At 39.0% G+C, this 19,936-nt stretch overlaps 1 protein-coding gene across 1 annotated transcript; it reads left to right on the forward strand.

Annotated features, from left to right (window-relative positions):
- Window positions 1-2,990: 2,990 nt before the first annotated feature.
- hspb8 (heat shock protein b8) lies at window positions 2,991-16,039 on the forward strand. Its single transcript, XM_020919089.2, has 3 exons — window positions 2,991-3,705; window positions 5,895-5,958; window positions 15,010-16,039. Exons 1-3 carry the CDS (start codon window positions 3,258-3,260, stop codon window positions 15,182-15,184), a joined length of 687 nt encoding a protein of 228 aa, XP_020774748.1. The 5' UTR covers window positions 2,991-3,257; the 3' UTR covers window positions 15,185-16,039.
- Window positions 16,040-19,936: the final 3,897 nt, after the last annotated feature.

Raw genomic sequence — 19,936 nt, forward strand, 5'->3', positions numbered from 1 at the left:
ATATGTACTGCACATACAAAATGCAAACTCGGGATGATTTCTTAGGCGGTGAAAGGTTACCTTTTTCGTCCTTTCTGTGTATTAATACTGCCCATCACCTTTTGCCTTTCAATACTTTTCTATTTCATTGGGCAGGGAAATAGTTTGAACGGAGGTTTGCAGTCACATAGATCTGATTCCCTTTTGCATTTATGAAGTTCGCAAATTTCCGAAGCCCATTTCTCGAGCCATTTTCCGCTGTTAGGACATACAACAACCATACAATTACGATGTCCAAATCCCAAAGCTAAAATATGACAATATCAGAACCAGAAATAAAAACAATATGGTTCAAAAGACTAGAAAAGACTGGCTTTGTCAATAGACCATCTCACTGGGAAAACAAACATGGCGGTTCACTTTTTTTTCGGAAAATCCTTCCCAGTATGCATTGCGCGATGACCTGAAGTCCGAAATTTGTGATGCATGTATTCATAATGGCATAAAGGAAATGAAAGAGAGATTGTTTAAAAGTAGAAATCTGTAATGTAAATCTTGTCACGCTTTGAAGACGGACTGTGTCAATACAAAATACATCCAGATATATACATAATAATTAACAGAACAGAAACGTTTTCGAGTTTTAATTCAGCATTTTCTTATGTTTGGCATTTTACATTGTGATTACATTGGCATTTCACCAAACCTGCAATGTTGTCCTTTATGTACAAGCCATAACTTTATAAAGATATTTTTGCATTGTAGTGTTGCATATATATTTACTGCTTATTTATTATTTATTGGTTTTATACCCTCTCAATTGTGGTCACTCTTTCTATGCAACACTGTCAACTTATATTTCAATGTAATTTATTTTTATATGCTGTTATTTTTTTTTCTTATTTCACTGCTATCCACTTGGACATTTGAAAAAGAAGGAACTGTACTTCTTTATCATTATTATTATTTTTATTAGACAGTGTGGACTCCTGGATTGGTTGGACTTCTCTGGGCTTGGCATAACTGTTCTATGCACTTACAGACTTCACCCACAAAGCATGAGGTGATAATATGTTTCTCAAACTCTGTGGGAGCGAATGCAAAGCCAGTGACCCCTCCTCATTTCACTGTGTAAAGTTTACATTGTGCAGAAATCTACTTGGGAACATGTACAGAGTAATGTAAAGTAATGTTATGTAAATATGCATACTGATTGATCTATAGTGATTTGCTTTGCAGAATGTGAAATGTTATAGTCAAAAGGTTATGTTCACATTGGAATAAAAAGTGCTCAGATCACATTTTGGTTGCATCAAAATCCATCCCCATTTTATGTACTACATTATGGTCTCTATCAAACTACAGCAACTTCTGGGGGTCAAAATTCAGTGTAGTTGTCTGTGTCATAGTTAACTCAACTACAGCAGCCTGAGATTCTTATGCATCAAAGTCAGTGTTTTATAACTTTCATGGTTCTGAGTAAACTCGTTAAAAGTAAAGAAAATATAGCTTCTCATTCCAAAAAAATAAAAACTGGCCGTATGTGTAATGTTAAATGAGCATATATTTATATTGACTATCTTAAAATCTAATTACTTGCTTTGAATCAACATAAAACTATTGAAAATTGTTTGCTTTTTGATCACAGTGTGTTGCTTTAATTAAAACAAAGCTTTCCCCTCGCAGTTTTGTAAGGATTGGTCACAATGATGTAAACAGCAACCAACTTCTATCTAGAGCAGGGGTGTCCAAACTTTGTGTTTCAAGGGCCACATCTTGAAACATATTTGAAGTCAAGGGCCAAAAATTCGTAGTCAATGTAACGGATCATTCAGATGGGTGGATTTTACATAGCATCTGCATCATCATGCTGCATCATCATAGCATCATCATGCAGTGTAATGTTGCTGAAGTTATAATTTCATCTATTTGCAGTAAACAGTACTGCCTATGATTAATTAGGCATTTTAAGCAGAAAGCTTTTCAGCCAATAAAAGCTGGTCTGAGGGTTGCTATTGGCCCCTGGGCCACAGTTTGGACACCCCTAATCTAAAGGGATACGTAGAAAACTACATCACCATATTTTTTATTCAATTTTTTTCATAGTAACAAGCTCTTATAGCAATAGTGAATCATTTCTTGGGTGTATAACAAAACAAACCCCCTATATTCTGAATCAAGAGGTGCATTTTTGAGATCGGTGTTGCTTCTGCTGCCACTTTTGATCTGTGTCAGCGGGGCGATGGTAAACAGTGTCAGTTGGAACTATCCCTGACCCCTCTGTCTCTGCCTGTTGAGAATAACAAGAGATATAAAATCATCTTCTATCTTCAACTGCCTGCCGTCTTCTTCTTATAACAGTGTATAGCATCATGCACCTGGAGTAATATTAGTCTCTGAATGACGTGAAAGAGTTTTCTCCAAGGCACCATGACCTAAGAGTTAATAAAAAGCCATTGAGTCACACATAGGAGGGGGCATAGCAGCTGACTGACAGGAGCACACAACTTTATTTGGGCAATAGAAAGGCCCGCCCTGCATCAGCTGTTACATGTACACTGTAAAAATATACAAACTCACCCCCCCCCCCAAAAAAAAAAAAATTAAGAAAATGAGGACAGTTGCCATAGCGATTAAAAATTTCAAACAAAATGTTGACTCTTCTGAATGGGACAAAGTCCTCATATACAGGACTTCTATGACCTTTGTTGTCATTAACAATTTGTATCAATATTGATTTAGAAAGTTTATATAACCTGACTTAGATACTATATGTGTCCTATTTTATTCATAGTAACTACCACATTGTTGACATGTGTCACTGTATGCTACTAGAAGTTGCCAGATTTCCACGTTTTAATCGATTAAAACATTAATAATAGGCTATTGTTTCTTTCATCTAGTTTGCCAAGAAAAGTGAGTGATTTATTGGGGGCAGAACTCAGAGAGGAGTTTAGTTTAGAGTGAGTGGGAGGAGTCAGAGGGTCATCGTGTCATTAGTTATGTAGTCAACTCTTTTTGCAGTGCGCCTGTACTCCCAGATCCCCCTAGCACTTTCCCGACACTTGCCCGCGTGGACACATCGTCTGGGACATCTGCGCGCAGTATAAAACCCGCAGCCAGAGCAGAGGCCACAGGCTTGGAATAAACCGCTGTGGGATCAGCAGGGGACGACGTGCGTAAAGGTGATGCGCAACTTACCTCCGAGGACGTAAAAGTTTTGAACGTTCTACTACGAGCTATTTGTTTCACTTTGTTCCATTTGAAACTTTCGACTCATGGCTGAGGGAGAGTATTATACTATGGGGAGCCCTCGGCGCTTCCCCCGGGACCCTTTCGTCGATTCTCCGTTCAGAGATCAGTCCCCGTTCAGAGACCAGTCTCCATTCCGGGACCAGTCTCTCGCGTCCCGCTTCATGAATGAGGACTTTGGGATGTCTCCCTTCCCTGATGACCTCGCTATGGACTGGCCAGGCTGGGCACGGCCTGGTCGCCTCAGCACGCGGATAGGACCGATGCCTTTCAGCGGCGGTTTACGCACAGGTTTCCCCGCGCGTACGTCCACGGGAGGACCCACGATGTACACGAGCAGATACGGGGAGCCCTCGTCACACAACGCCCCTACCACAACCAACGGAGAGCCGTGGAAAGTGTGTGTCAATGTACACAGCTTCAAGCCAGAGGAGCTGCACGTGAAAACCCGAGACGGTTTTGTGGAAGTGTCAGGTGAGTGCGCGCTTTTCAGGCGTTTATAACTTTTGTTAACGATGAACTTGGTGCACCTGTTGGCCTTAAACGGGACCACCTTCTGAGATCAGACCAAGGTGGATCTAACGGTACCCTACAGACATGTTATAATCTATTAATATATAAGCTTCAGCCCGAAATACTGGTCATAACTCAAACGAAAGTTTCCACTCTTATAATAGCCTAATGACGTTTTAACTCCAGGGATGACTCTTAGTAATCTTTAAGACTTGCTTTAGCTGTATTTTTAGATTTGTGAGTAGTAAAAAAGCTTTTTAAAGCCTGTTGGTGAATCACAGACCACATAAGCAAGAGCTAATGAAATGAAAGATGGGCTGCCTGGAGAGTATTGGCTCTAATCTGGCCCTTGTCTCAGCCTGGCCCAGAGCAGAGCAGTGCAGTCCTGACTGTGGCCATGGGGGCGCCCTGGCAGACCCTGAGCTCTCACACCTGTCTCAGATTCCTGCAGACTCACTCCTCACTTGTTCCTGTGCTGCTTTTAGACTGTGGCCTGTGACAACAGCTCAGCCCTTGGAGCAGAGAAGCTTCTAGAAACAATTGTACACGTGGTGCTGCTCCTGCCCCTCACAGATCACATCTAAAGAATCAGGTCTGATTCTTTAGGCCGATATGCTGTAGCCATCTGTGCGTCCGGTGTGGCTAATAGATTCCAGGGATACCCACCCTAAAAAGACCTCTCAGAGCTTTTTATAGCCACATTGTTGGTATGCCAGTTGCCGGTGCATCAGCTGCACCGGCAGCAGGCAGAGTTTTCTAAAAGTGGGCCTGCCGCTGTGGTCACAAGCCTCAGGGCTCAAAACACTTACTGACCAAACAACATTTCTATAGCTCAATTTTATGTTCATCAGATTGACAGGGCATAGATAATGTTCTACTGGCGACTTTGGGCAGGACTGCTTCGTGTCATTGTTTCTGCTAAACAAAAACAAACAAACCAATGATTCTGTGCTTCCTCCAGTGCCATCTGCTGTTGTGTCCATTGGCAAGACACATAATCTTAACTGTTCTTCAGATTATTCATCTCCTTTTTAAAATGATTTTAGATTTAGCATCAGTTTTCTTATTTATTAAGATCAACTTTTGCACGAAGCAGAAAACTGCTGTTAGAGGGAGGGAGAAACAAGCTGTACAAAGTTGCATAACAGCCCTTGAGAATGAGATTGCATTCATCTCAGCGCTCTCCTTGTATAATGGATATATTACATCCAGTCCCAGGAATCTGGCACAACTGTCCTAAGAAACAACCACACCTCTGTTATTCTAAATATCAGTGGACAAAATGTAATCAGGGAAAGTTCTCACAGTGATGAGACACTAATGACCTGTGTTCATAGAGCTCTGAATGAGGGTGTAGAATAGCACAGAGAGGTGGAGGGCTGTGACATTTAGGAGGCCTGGAGCAGCTGCAGTAAAAAGGAGACACAGGACCAGTCAAACTAAAGTTACTCCCCCGAAAGTTACACTAAGATGTCTGAGTCATTCCTGGAAACACAAAACAAATAAAAACTGTCTCAATATTTAAACATTGTGATGGAAATTTTTACGCAACAAATGATGAAATGCTTTGGTATCACCCGCCCTCTCCCTTGTTGCCGTGGAAAAAGTTGAGTTTTCCATTTGTTTGAGCTGTCGTCTGTGGATGTTGACAGAAAGTTTATCAATGTGGTTTGGACACACCTGTTTCTGTTAGATAATACCCCAAATAAATAACCCTGGATTTTGGATTTCCCTATACACATAGCTTACAAATAAATAGTGTTTTAGTAGTTTGCTAGCATTTGTAGTATTTGTTGGAGGATATTGACTTATCATTCAGTAAATGACTAATGAAACAATCATTTTGGGGGGTTCAGTATTTACTTAATATGATAACATTTTAGCTGTTGATGGTTGAATTATAGATACAAACTAATTACTTTTGTACTAATATTGTACATACTACATTTTTGGGTGACCATTCAATAAAAATCTAATATATCAAGTTCAAATTCAAACAGACCAGTCTATGGAAGTTATTACGATGATCTGACACTCCAAAATTCCAACCACAAGCTCCGAAAACTTGTGAACATATAAAAAGGGTGTTAACAGTTTATTACACAAAATTTTGAAATTATGAATTATTCACTGTGCTTTTTTCTCAACAGGAAAACATGAAGAAAAACAGGAAGAAGGAGGCATAGTGACAAAGAATTTTACAAAGAAAATACAGTAAGTAAATAGAGTTACGTCATTTAAAACTGTAAGTGTGACTTGAATCTTAACAGATTTTTATTATTAGGGATAGGGTTACATTTTTACAGTTCCTGTATTATGCAAAATTGACTCTTGTGAGCTTTAGCCTTTTTAAAATATTGTTACTTCCTCAAAATATCTGGAGCGTTTTGATTAATTCACATGTTTGACCCTTCTTTATCATCTCCAAAGTTCAAAATGCTCTGTTCCTTTTTATGAATGTCATGAAACTGTAGTTTTCAAGTTAGTAGCTTCGTTTATCTTTTGTTCAGTAGAGATTAGCAATTCCAGACCTGAAATCATCCAAATGATCCCAGTGAAGGTCTTTGGAGTTGAAAAACACAGTGAAGTTCCTCCTGTATCACCACATGACATCACAAGGTGGAACAGAGTATTCACCGTTTCAGAGAAGGACTTGGCATGAATATTTGGGATTGTGTGTTGACTCCTGGTATGTTTGCGATGAGAAAACAACATTATAACCTAGATGAGAACATAGTGTAATGGGCCTATTAAAAGTTTAACAGTAAAGTAGTTTGATGATTTTAATATCAGTATTTTAAGTTTAAAGTTGTGGTTTAAGCTTTGGGCCCATACAGCCTTTGCTTCCCCACATAGGAGTCTTTTAATTGGGCGATGAAGGCTTCAAACAGTTGAGTTAATCGCTGGTGCGAGTCTGGAGCCTGCGCCGCGTCACTCGGTCTGTGCTCGTCTTCTCGTGCTAATAGTGAGCTGTTGTGCACGTTGGACACAGTTCAGATCACAATCCTTTTAATTGGAAAACCCTCGGATGGTCTGTGCTTCCGATCGGAGCTCAACCTGACGCAGATGACAGGCACAGTGTGCGGAGGGGGAGGGGGAGAAGAGGGGATCATATATAAATAACTGGCCTCAATACACAAATCCGTCGCTACAGGAGAGATAGGACCACTGTCATTATTCATGTTTGTCTGAGAGGGAAGTATCATTTAAATGAGACTCTCGCTGCCGCTCAAGTCAACAAGCTGTTTATGTTTCTGTTTATTTATGTTCATGGTATCCAGAGTCACAGTCAATATAAGGCAAAGGCTCAGATGGTAGAGCAGCCATTTTAAATGTGGACTGGCAGAGTTCCAGCTTCGACCTCCACATACTACTAGGCAACGATAAATACTATAGCTTATTCAATATATCACAGATGGTATTGGATTTTTAGGGACTCAATATTTATGTGTACAGTTTCTTGGCAAAAGTGGGGATTGTTGTAATACAATAACATTTGAGCTGTGAAAGGTTGACTTCTGTGGCAAAGTATTGGTTAATTCTGCTATTTAAGAATACTCTCTATATAAAAATGGTTTACTGGGAATATTTTGCATTATTGTTTTTGTGTCAGAGGCATAAAATATTTTAAATATTATCATTTATCACAGTATATCTCTATACCAAAATATCGGGCTTCAAAATGTGTTATGGCAACAGGCTACATGCTACTGTTGTGTCCTTGGGCAAGACACTTCACTCACCTTGCTTGTGAATGTAGTTTGGGAGAGTGATTAATGCTCTAAGTCTGCTCTTGGGGAACTGTTTAAAGGAGTGCCAAGCGAGGGGAGAAGCATATTATGCACAATAAATGATAATGCATGAATGAATGTACCAGTAATAAATTGTACATTTTGTTACCCAAAAACCGAAATATATTTAGCACATAAGTTAAAAATGCAGTGGTAATTATATGTGCACTGTAAAAAATGAAATCAATCCGTGTATCATTCATTTGTTCGTTTTTCAAAATAAAACCAAAAATTTTGTGTTTAAATGAATAAAGGAAAAAACGGATGACGTCTGTTTCTTGTTTCCGTGACTTAAACTGCAATGCTGGACTTTTGCACTGCATATGGATTGAACCAGGACTAAACCATGTCTAAACAGGACTAACCCAAGACTAAACCGGTCTCAGTCCTGGTCTCTGTCCCGGTCTCAGTTCTGGTCCTGGTCCCACTCTGGTACCGTTCTCAGTCCTGATCACCTGACAGTCTATGCGGGCGCTAGAGATGCGCGGATGGGCTACTTTTTCATCCGCAACCGCATCGTAAAACTCATCATTCCGCCCGCTATCCATTTGCAACCACAGATTTTCAAAACAGCACCCGCCCGCCATCCACTCGGTCTCCTCCCATTTGCTCCGAGTTCAGAGGTTTTTATTTGAGTAGTGAATCCGCCACCCGCCCGAATTTAATTAAAATATTATTTTTCGTCACGTCATCCGCCTGACCCGCGGTTTAGCCGCGGAGTCCGCGGTTGTAACCGCAATCCGCGCATCTCTAGCGGGCGCACCTCCAGGCCCGTCCCAAAACTCAGTCCTGGTTTAGTCCTGGTTCAGTCCGTATGCGGTGCTAAAGTCCAGCATTGCAGTTTAAGTCTCCGAAACAGGAAACCGTTACCCGTTTTTTCCATTATTCATTTGAACACAAAATCGAAAATTGAAAAAAACGAATCGTTATCTGTTTTTTTCATTTTAGTTTTGGTGACAAATAATGAAGAAAATAGTTGTTTTTTTCATTTTCTTATTTTTGGTTTTATTTTGAAACACAAATGAATGAATGATACACGGATTGAAAACACTTGCTCATCCAAGAATTGAATTTAAAATTTTAATTAATTTGCAATTAATTTCCTTTTAATTAAACACATTATCTAAATATGCTCCTCACATATCTTCATTATGGTATAGCTGCAATATTGCAGCTATGATGTATTCATGCAAACCCAACTCATATAACAAGGAAACCAACCAGTATAGTTTAGCAATATAGTCTTGTTACTATTCAAACATTAACACACAAACATGTTCACCTCATCCATCTCCATGAGTAGATGTTCTGCTTCATGTACTTGGGTTAAATATGTAAATTATTATCTCAGTGTGATGTTGTTGAGGAGCAAAGGTAGTTTTCAAACCTGGGGTCATGTATCTCCACAACAGCACACACCAGAACGTGAATGCCATCTGAAGTAGAACACAACGTGAGTGGCCTACCTCCTCCGTTGCCCTGTTTGTAAATGCACTGTGCGTTTGGGTGTGTGTTTCACAGGTTATAAGTTACACAGACTTTGTCCAGCCCATGTCTTGTGTGTTTCTGCTCCAGGGAAAAGCATATTGGACAGTTTGTTGGCAGTTGTACAAAATCAATGGGTGAGATAGAATGTGCCGGTGGTAAATAAACCGCGAGCTGGACAGATAAGCCTGAGACCCTGGTCCCACGAAACACAGCAGCTGGGATTTGACTTTGTCAGAAAGAACAACTCCGCTACATGCCAATTGGCTCCTTGAACGATGGAGGAGGAAGTGAACTTTATGGAGAAGTGGGAATGATCGGAAAGTCAATGCATGTTAGATTTGTAGCTGTAGGCTGGTGGTTTTCAACTGAATTTTGATACTAAAAAATACTGATAATCACTTTGATTTAAACACGACATTAAACACACTCTCTTTAGACAATATACAACATCTTGTAGTCAGTAAACAAGTAGTTAATTCGATACCATTACCATTTACCATTGGTCTTAGTTCTGATATAGATTCATTTTGTTTTTGTTTTTGTTTGTTATTTTCTTCAATATAGATAGCTAGATATGTATTTGTGTTTAATAACATGCAGTGAAATGTCAAGGGATTTCTCATTCTGTCATTAATAGAAAAAACTATAACTCCATGACAAAAAGCTACAGTCCAAGACATTGATACTATATAGTTTTAATACCAGTTTAAATATTGTTAAGTATCTAGGTTTTGAGTCAATGTTATTTCAGACAACCTTTTTCACTCAGTAAAGAAATCATAGGGCTACTTATTAAGACCCCTGCCCGTCACTAAATAGCATATTAAGCATATTAAATACATTGGCAAAATGATCAGTGTAATTTTGTAGTGTAGAATTTTGTTTATGTAATTAACTAACAGAACACATTTTTATTTATTCTTTTCTGTTGTTGTGGCTATTAGACAAAAATCATGGTTAGTGGTGGTCTTATAGTAACCAGGCTGGTGCCACCTAGTGCCTCCACTCAATTTCATTTCTCTCCAGCAAATAGGTCAGGAATGTAACTACACTAGACGGTTAGCAAGAACCCCAGAAGTTGTAGACCATGCACCGGCCAATCACCAAAGAACTGTGAAGCCATGACTGGGTCCCTTTTGTGGAACAGCACAACAGTAAAAAAAGCGGCTGAGATTAATGTAGACGAAGCCATAGATTTTGTGTTTGCAACGATTCCCAAGATCAAGGACTTAAAGCCGGGACAAAGAGAATGTTTGGTGAATTTTTTGGGTGAAAGACGTTACTGCCCTTCTTCCTACGTAATTTGGTGCATTACGTACGTCACAACCAAATAGCAGCAATTGGTTAAATAAAAAAAGTACCCGTCTACCTTGGAGCGAATGAATTCTAATGCTGTGAGGTCAGACAGTTTCCACAAAGTGAAACCGGCTGATGAATCAAACTAGTCTTCTAGCTCACACAATTTAAAATTGCTGGCTAAATCACAAACTGAAATTGTATCTCAGTGTGTAATAAATTAAAGGGTGAAATATAGTCTCTACCATTTTAGCACAGAGCTTATACAACTCTGCATTCACTTGGTAGTGTTTATAGCTTCTAGATCGTTCCATTGATGTTAGCCCATGCACTTACCCTCCTCACACCACTTCCAGAACATGCTACCACTGTCTCCACAATCGTACATAATCTATATTGAATTCAGTGCAATGTCTTCTTTTGGATTGTGTTTCTATTACTGCTGCACCTGTATTTGTCTACACACAAATAGACTTGACCTGACCTTGTTCTCTTGGGGACAGCCTCCATGTTCTAGCTCAATAAACTCAATAGTGTTTGTGTGAGAGTGAAAGCGAGGATTTCTCACAGCTCGGGGATAGAAACCTGTGCACATACTCACACTCATGATGTGGGGCTGCCGACCTTATGGGGACAAAATCAGGTCCCCTTGTAAACCCTTTATTATTAGATCATCAACATGGTTTAAAGCTACCATCTGTAATTAGACTGGCTGGAGAGGGGAGGGGGGAGGGGGACACGTTTCACAACATCAACTGGTAAAAAAAAAAATCATTGCAGCTTCAGATAGAGGTTAAAATAGGTCAAGGTTTAGATGACAGTTAAGCAAGAAGTGACTAGTGTTAAAGTATTTGGGGAAAATATCTGATTGCAATGTTTCTGACAAGCTTTGTGATTTATGTTTGGATAATAGGAATCTGTTCAAAGTTCACGTTTTACAAAAAAAAAAGAAAAGAAATGTTTACAAGAATCACATTTCATAACATGTTTACTAGGGTTAGCTGTTTTCTGCCCAGAATAAGACAGAATATTTTGCCGTCTGTGGAGAAAATTACTTCAAAATACTTCAAATTGCAGTTTTTCGACTTCCATCCATTCAAATTTCAATTGGCTTGTGATTAATCTTACAATTCCTAGAGCTGTAACTATAGTTAAGGTTGGCATCAGTCTCCACAAGCATGGAAACCCAGCATGTGTCTGTGTGAGGCTCTACAGCACAGGGCTTTCTCTAATTAAACCAGCGTGTGCCTGAAGAAACAAGGCCGGGTCAAACTGATGTTTATATTAACTCACAAAGACACACGGCTGCTTGCACTAAGACCGCTGCACGCCCATATATGGTCGTGCTGTCGGAGAAGGAAGTGTCTCTGTGGTTGATAAAGACATGGTCTAAATGTGGCGCAAATTTTCTCTTAACATTGAACGTAGATTTAATTTGACATGTGAGTTACAGTTTGTACATGATGTAATCTGCTTGGAATTTAAAGCTACTCTTCAAGAAATGATGAATGGACGCCTTCTATGGAGCACCACTCACCTCTCACCTCAAATGTCTACCTAAACTTTTATCTACAAAGTTTTGCTCACACAATAAAATGTACGTGTTAGATATTAGCATATTTGTGGAGTGCACAAATATTGAAACATGATTACTTTTCATTGTTAAGTGAGCATAAGTTAAAGTCATAAAAAGTCATACTGTACATTCCACGTCAGTACTTGTGTGACTGAGACAACAACAACAACACTTTTCCTCAATGGATGCTTGGATTATGTGTTTGGTGCCCTCTAATGGCAAAAAATGGGAGTGAAGAATGTCTAAAAGAAACATTTGGGGCATATCATTGGTCTATGAATGGATTTAAAGAGATACAGTGTAATTTTCTGGTCATAAAAAGTCACCTGCATTGTTTCATGGAAATAAAAAGTGAAGCGCATCATTCTCCATGGTGATAGATAGAAAGATATATTTAAAAAAAACGATTACAAGTTTTATGCCATACTGTGGAATATTATTAGCCTGATTCATCAGCCAGTTTTACTTTATTTCACTTCGTACAAACTGTCTGACCTTGCTGCTTTAGAATTCGTTCGCTCGATGGTAGGCAGGCACTTTTTATTTTTAACGGGGATAACTGGTATGTTAAGCTTTTCCCAAATCCCATAGGAAAAAGGGCAATAATGTCTTTCCCCTTGATAAAATTCACCAAACATTTTCTTTATTTCCGCTTTAAATCCTCGATCTCAGGAATCGTTGACAACACTCAATATATCACTCTTCGCTGATTGGCTGGTGTTTTTTGCGAACCGTCTATTGTATTCTGATTCCTGACCTAGTCGCTGGAGAGAAATGAAATTGAGCGGAGGCACTAGGTGACGCCAGCCTGGCTAGAATATTATACGCACAGAAACAATATTTGCATGGAAATCAGCAGGAGAAGTTAGGTTTGTGGAGTCGGAAGCCTGTTCAATGTAAGGACACATGTATTCATTTATTTTTCAGTGCAATAAACACACCCATAATGGAAAAAAAAAAAAAAAGCTTTTATTTTAGTCTATTTTTTGGCAAAATGTTCCAAAACTGAGGCTTTAAGCAAGAGCACTGGGACTAAAAGCTGCACATTGTTCCATATATAGTACAAACTGAAACAAGTTGAAGCCAATAAATGTTCCTGGACAAATTTGGTCAAAACCTGCTTCAACAGAGACGCTTCAAATCTCTTCTCCACTGAACACACACAGCAGCCATCTTTTAAAGTTAAACAAATGTGGCCACTCTGCGATAATTAAGCTCCAATGTTCCCCACATTACGCGCTCTCATTCACAACAATAGTGTCTGGTAAAGCGGATCAACATTTTCCTCGTATACACCGTCATTCTGGCTGGTGTCCATCAAAACCGCAAATCCTGCGAGCCGCAAGTTTGGGAAGCCAATTATCACAAAATGGCTGTGGAAAATGGGACAGTTTCTATCCAAAAAAAGTGACAGAAAAGAGAAAGAAAATGCGTAATGTTGAATAATCGTTTGTGTGTGTGACTGGAGGTGCGGGCACAGATGGAGATACAGGTGCGATGTGTGAGTGGCAGACTGTCTTTAATTGGATGCACAGCCCACACCTACATGGAAACTGCAAGCTTTTCCTTTTTTTTTTTTTTTTTTTTTTTTTAGTAGAAGTACCATCTCCTGAGTGTGAGAGGAGCTGTGATATTTGAAAAGTGAGGAGAAGACTTTCAGTAACTGTCAAAATTAAATAAAATACAGTCACTCACACTTGATTCTTGCTCTGGGTATCGATAAAATGTCGATAAAAATGCTTGCTGTGCTTAGAAAAGTTAGGTTGAAGACTTTTGGAGGAATGTCACAGTGTACTTTGACCTGTGAGTGGAAATATGCTGCGGTATCTTCAGGCTCTCTGCGCTCCTCTCACTCTGTTCCTCCCACTTGTGCTTTTAACATACTCTGAGCACACACAAGCACGTACTGCCAGCTCAACTTTTAGTTTTTAGAGTCAGATCTTAAACTCTCACTTTTAGCCATGCAATATAAGAAAATACTGTTAAGATTTCAACACTGTGTAAAGGTGATCTGGGTGCATCCATTTCTATTTTTTATCGCCGTTTATTGCTGAGATACTGTGACTGAAATAGTGCTTTTAATTTCTCTTTCTGTTTCATTTGCAACTTCTTCTCTTTTTGGTCCTGTATCACAACTCTTTTAAGTCTTGCGTAACTATAATGATTTCAGGGTAGATTGTATTGCATCAGTTAACTAGCTGTAAAGTTCGTATTTGAGTAGCAAAGAATGATAAGTTCTAAAAAGAAATGTCCATGTTTGATTTTTAAGAACAAGACTGGAGAAGCAAAAGAGTTTAGACCATTGTTTGACTGTGTCGCAACCCTCAGGTGGGTCACAAGAGATTTTTTGGGGGTCACCTTGTCATGATCTGCATGTAGGTCTGCAATATACAGTTCTGACACATTGACTATTTTATTCCAATATTGCTGGTTCAGTTGAATGTTGAAAAAGGAAAAAAAAAAATGTTCACCTTTAATATCCAAATAGGCAACTTATAGATGAATTTTATTGCTTGTTCAATTGCTGTTTTTCATTGTAACTTGAGTAATACTAATTGTTGAGAGAGAAACGATCACTCAGTCAACAATAAAATATCATCATTAATGCTCAATAATGGTCAAATCCACCTTTATTTTATGATTCACGGATAATGTCTATTGATTCAGGTCGTGAAGGTTTGTGACTTTTAAAATATTGGTCCCCAGAAAAAAAGTTTGGGAAACACTTGTTTAGACTGAAAAGGGGAGAAAAGGGAATCATTGTTTTTATTTGACAGTTAATGACAAGCAAAAAAATTCTGTATTATTCTGTCTATATGAAGTTCAGTACTGCGTATAAATATACATCAGCAGTAGCCTGAAGAAGTGATTTAAGAATCGGTTGGCGCAACATTTCTTAAAGGGATTTGTGAATGAAACAAAACGCAACTCCAGCAATGTTTTTGATGATCTAACAGTGTTCTAACATGGTTTAAAGCTCACAAGAGTCAGTTTTACGTAGGAATTATAAACCAGTGTTGAGTATAAACAGTCTGATGGCAAAATTAGTTAAGTTGTTGATAATAAAGAGGAAGTTGATAACAGTGCATCTATTGTTTTCCTTTCTCTTTGCAGAATCCCAATTGACGTGGACCCAGTTACAGTTTTCGCCTCCTTGTCACCAGAGGGCGTACTCATCATCGAAGCACGACAGACTCCTCCCTATCACCTCTTCAGCAACGAGGACCTGTTGCCCGGGGACACAGAGCACCTCGAGGCCCCCCCACCCCCAGAGGCTCCCATGGTTTAACAGATAGCATAGCACCACACATTTTCAGACATGCAACTATTAGAACTATAGAGGCAGTTTTGCTAAGTGCAGTTAAAACTATGCTGGTCTGTTTACATGGACTGTAAAAATCTGATCGTTATCTGATTTCTGGCGCGGTATCTGGCTGCAGACCTCCAAAGGACCTTCACGTGACTTACCTCCATCCACAGGTAAATGAAAGTAAATAAACAGCATAATCTGATTTCTTTCTGGTTGATAAAAAGATAAAAATGAAAGAGAAAATGGCTGAAAGAGTCATTTAAAAATCCATTATACTATTTTAATTAAAACCCATTACATCTAATCTGGTATTTTTGATGATCAGATTTCTTATGTGCATGTACACCTAAAATCAGATCTAATAATTAGGTAATCTTATTATTCTATTTATTTGATTTTTACTGCCCATGTACACTGTAGTCAGTGCCAAAAGGGGAAATACTCTGATACTGTCTGATTGTCTTGTTACAGTTGTGTTATAGAGAGATGTATGATGTCAAGGTTAGATCACCAGTTTGCCTTGTCACTGTAAGTTTTATGTCTACAAATATGCAAGTTTTGTCTTACTTGTTATAAAAAATTGAATGCCAATGTATTTTTCCTTTTGGTGTAGTTTTGTTAACATGAAGTTAAATAAAACTAGAAGAATATATATACCAGGTAATGCACCATTATAAAAATGATTTTGATTTCCTCTAGTGTTGCATTATTTAATGAAACCACTGATTTAATTTCTTTCTTGTTACAAGTTTTTGCTTTGTGTATTTATATTAAAAATATATTTCCAGCTAAAGTTCCCGACAGCAACAACAATAAATGACTTTTTCAAACGGCGTTATCAGCGTAATCAAGATTTCATATAACAATCTCCTCCACTTATGTCCTTTCAATCACTTTGAGTTTAATATTTATCATGAATGTCTCTGAGAATGAAGTGATCCAAGTGAGTCACTGTCTGGCTCCCATATATAAATGTACTGTCTGCATTGTTAATAGATATTACACCGATGCACTTCATTAGAGTTCTGCAGATAGACCCTCACATAAATGACATTCTTAAAGCATCCACAGATTGGTGACAGGTTAGTATAGTTTTCCATTTTATATATATACAAAAAAAAATCTCTTCCTCACCCTCCACAGGTGGTCTCTCTCTCCCTCTCTCTCTCTCTCTCTCTCTCTCTCTCTCTCTCTCTCTCTCTCTCTCTCTCTCTCTCTCTCTCTCTCTCTCTCTCTCTCTCTCTCTCTCTCTCTCTCTCTCTCTCTCTCTCTCTCTCTCTCTCTCTCTCTCTCTCTCTCTCTCTCTCTCTCTCTCTCTCTCTCTCTCTCTCTCTCTCTCTCTCTCTCTCTCTCTCTCTCTCTCTCTCTCTCTCTCTCTCTCTCTCTCTCTCTCTCTCTCTCTCTCTCTCTCTCTCTCTCTCTCTCCCTCTCTCTCTCTCTCTCTCAGGACCTGTGAGCTTGAAGTTTCTGCGCAGTATCTTTGCTGTTCCTAGAACTGCACTTTTTTGGGCTGAGATGTCTGTTGTTTTTCCTGGTATCTGCTGTAGCCACTCCTCCAGTTTGGGGGTTACAGCCCCGAGTGCTCTGATCACCTCAGGAACCACTGGTGCCTTCATCTACTAGGCCTTCTCCTGCTCTTCTTTGGGCCCCTGGTATTTCTCTAGTTTCTTTTGTTACTTCTTCCTGATGTTCCCATTGCTTGGTATTGCAATGTCCACCACCACTACACTGTGTGCATAATTATTAGGCAAGCTGTAATTATGAGGATTAATGTTATAATTGAACAACTACAGTGCTCTCGGTCAATCCAAAATGTTAATAAACCCCAAACTCGAATATTTAAGAACGTAAAAGTGAAGTTTTGACTTTCAACGTGTGCATAATTATTGGTCAACTATTAATGTGCAGAATTATTATGCAACTAAATGAAAAATTTACATTTTCCATTCTCACTTGTTTATTTTCATCAGAATACTAAATCAAAATTTACAAATAAACATTTCTGGCAAAACATAAAATAAAAATAAATATGACAAATATAGCCACCCTTCTTCTCAATAATAGTCATAAGCCTTCAATTCATGGAGTCTGTCAGTTTCTTGATCTGTTAATGATCAACTTTTTGTGCAGCAGCAACCACAGCCTCCCAGACGCTGTTCAGAGAGGTGTACTGTTTTCTTTCACTGTAAATCTCCCTTTTAAGAAGGGCCCACATGTTCTCAATAGTGTTTAGATCAGGTGAGGAACGGGGCCATGACATTATTTTTTCATCTTTGAGGCCTTTACTGGCTAGCCACAGTGGAGTACTTCAGAGCTTGCGATGGAGCATTGTCCTGCATAAAAATCACTTTTTCCTGCACTGCTTAAAGAAAGTGTCTTCTAAAAACTGACAGTAAATTTTGGAGTTCCTTTTGAGTCCATCTTCAACCCAAAAAGGTCCAACAAGCTCATATTGAATAATACCAGCCCATACCAGTACCCCACACTGGAGTTCTGTGCCCATTACTGATCCAGCCATGGGTCCATCCATCTGGTCCTTCAAGAGTCACTCTCATCTCATCAATCCAAACCTATATACCGGTATAATCTTGATGTTTCATCTTATGTTTCTTGTTCAGTGGTGGTCAGGTTTCAGCCTTCTTTACCTTGGCCATGTCTCTGAGTACAGAACATGGTTCTGTGATTACACCCCAATTTCTTGGCAATTTCAAGAGTGCTGTATCCTTCTGAAAGACAATTTTTGACTTTTCAGTGTCAGTTAAATCTCTTTCATGGCCCAATTTGCCTGAGGAAAAGTAACTGTGTAATAATTCTGCACACCTTGATATTGGGTGTTGATCTAATTAGACCCCCCCCCCTCCAAATCCAATAAGAATTCAAGCTTATACAGCTTGGAGTTGGAGAATATGCATAAAAAAACAAAAGATACCCCTTTGCCTAATATTTGTGCTTTGCCATGATGCTTTGCCATGAAATATCCAAAAGGTAGATTCACAAATGTTTAACCAAATCATTACTTTTTGTTGACCCATTAACGTCTTGTATTATAACAATAAACTGCATTTCACCCATATTCATTATCTGTGTTTGAATCACACATGTTTGAGTAACCATTTATTATTATTCTCTCTACCTCTCTAAAGCCCAAAATGCTCTGTTCCACCTTGTGGCATAATGCAGTGGTAGTTTTCAAGTTAACAGTGACCTTTCACCTTTAGTTCAGTAGAGATTGGCAATTCCAGAGCTGAAATCATCCAACTGTTTCTAGTGAAGGTGGAGTTTAAAAACACAGTGGAGCTCTTCCTGTATTACCACATGGCATCACAAGGTGCAACATAGTGTTTTCTGTTTTCTCAGCCTAAATATGTAGGGTATGTGTGTTAAACATGCGTGAATAAACCAAAAACACACCACCAGAGTATGCTTTTGAGGAGGAAGCAACATTATAACATAAATCAGAAAACAGAGTAATAAGGGCCCTTTAAAACTGGCCTGTCATGTCATCTAAAAAGCACCAATAGTCTCTGTGCTTATCTCGCAGAGTCATTCAAACACATATTACTGAAAACCAATACATGGCTTCATACTTTGATCTGTCTTTTATATTCAAACCTACAGGAGAAAGCTGCGTGACCGAGGGGACCGTAGCCTGATTTGCCAACCACATTTGATGCCGAGCTTTCTTTCATGGTGATGTCTTTGTTTGGGTGGTGGTACAAACATCCAGCCAGCATTTCCCTGTGTGTCACTCGGGCCCCATGCCAGGCTAGTGGTTGGTCTGTGCGCTTATTGTTGGCTAACAGCAGCAACTGGGCAGCAGATTAGCACAGGGCTTAGCGGGCGTGCTGAATGGACCAAACCCATGGAAGCCTGCACTGCCAATATGCTCTGAAAGATTGAAAATAAATTGGTCCCTTTCCCTCGCATGTCGTGTGATGCGAAATAATATCATCTTTTCCGGGTTGTGGGAGCAGAAGGAGAAATTTAAATGTCCAAGCTGGATCCACAACAATAAAAACCCTCCATATTTTTGGTAGAATGGGTTCCTTTGATGTTTTTTTTCCACGTAAATAGCTGCATTTATTACTATCGGGTGATATGCGCGAGGAAACGGGAGTTGCCATGGAAACAGAAATGTTGGAGTAATGCCAGTCTATCCTAAGGCGAGTTATATTCATTTACACGTTACTAATGCACAGATGCACAAATGTTTATTAAGTTAATCATGTCTAGAAAAATAAAATGAAATACAATGATGTGTGTAGTTATATATCATTTCAAATTTAAAAATAGACTGTGGTGAGTTTTGTAAAATTTTAGGCTTCTCCACAGTATCCTAGAGCACGTTCAGATTTGACATTTACTCAGATTGACACTGTTTACAAATGTGGTATGCAAACTTTGCTACTATCCTATTAAAAGTTTGTAATGCGCTGTTGCCAATAAACTTTGAATATCTTGCCCTTAAGAGTGGAATAATATTGGCTACTATTCAGATTTATGCAAATCAGTGACCACATTTGACCAACCACTCACCCTAAACTCACCCACTCACCTTATAAAACATGTTCATATTTGGTATTATGTTGTATTTATGCAGTATATAAGTACAAAACTGCAAAAAGTTGTTCTCATTGCTAAACAAATGCCTTGAAAAACATGTATTCTGTTCTGAGTGGGCTTACCTCTCCACAGATGACATGACTGAACTGAATCATGACCTGCTTGTCT

The sequence above is a fragment of the Boleophthalmus pectinirostris genome, unplaced genomic scaffold, assembly GCF_026225935.1.
Source record: "Boleophthalmus pectinirostris isolate CB_2022bp ecotype Guang Dong unplaced genomic scaffold, ASM2622593v1 HiC_scaffold_4, whole genome shotgun sequence".
NCBI lineage: Eukaryota > Metazoa > Chordata > Actinopteri > Gobiiformes > Gobiidae > Boleophthalmus > Boleophthalmus pectinirostris.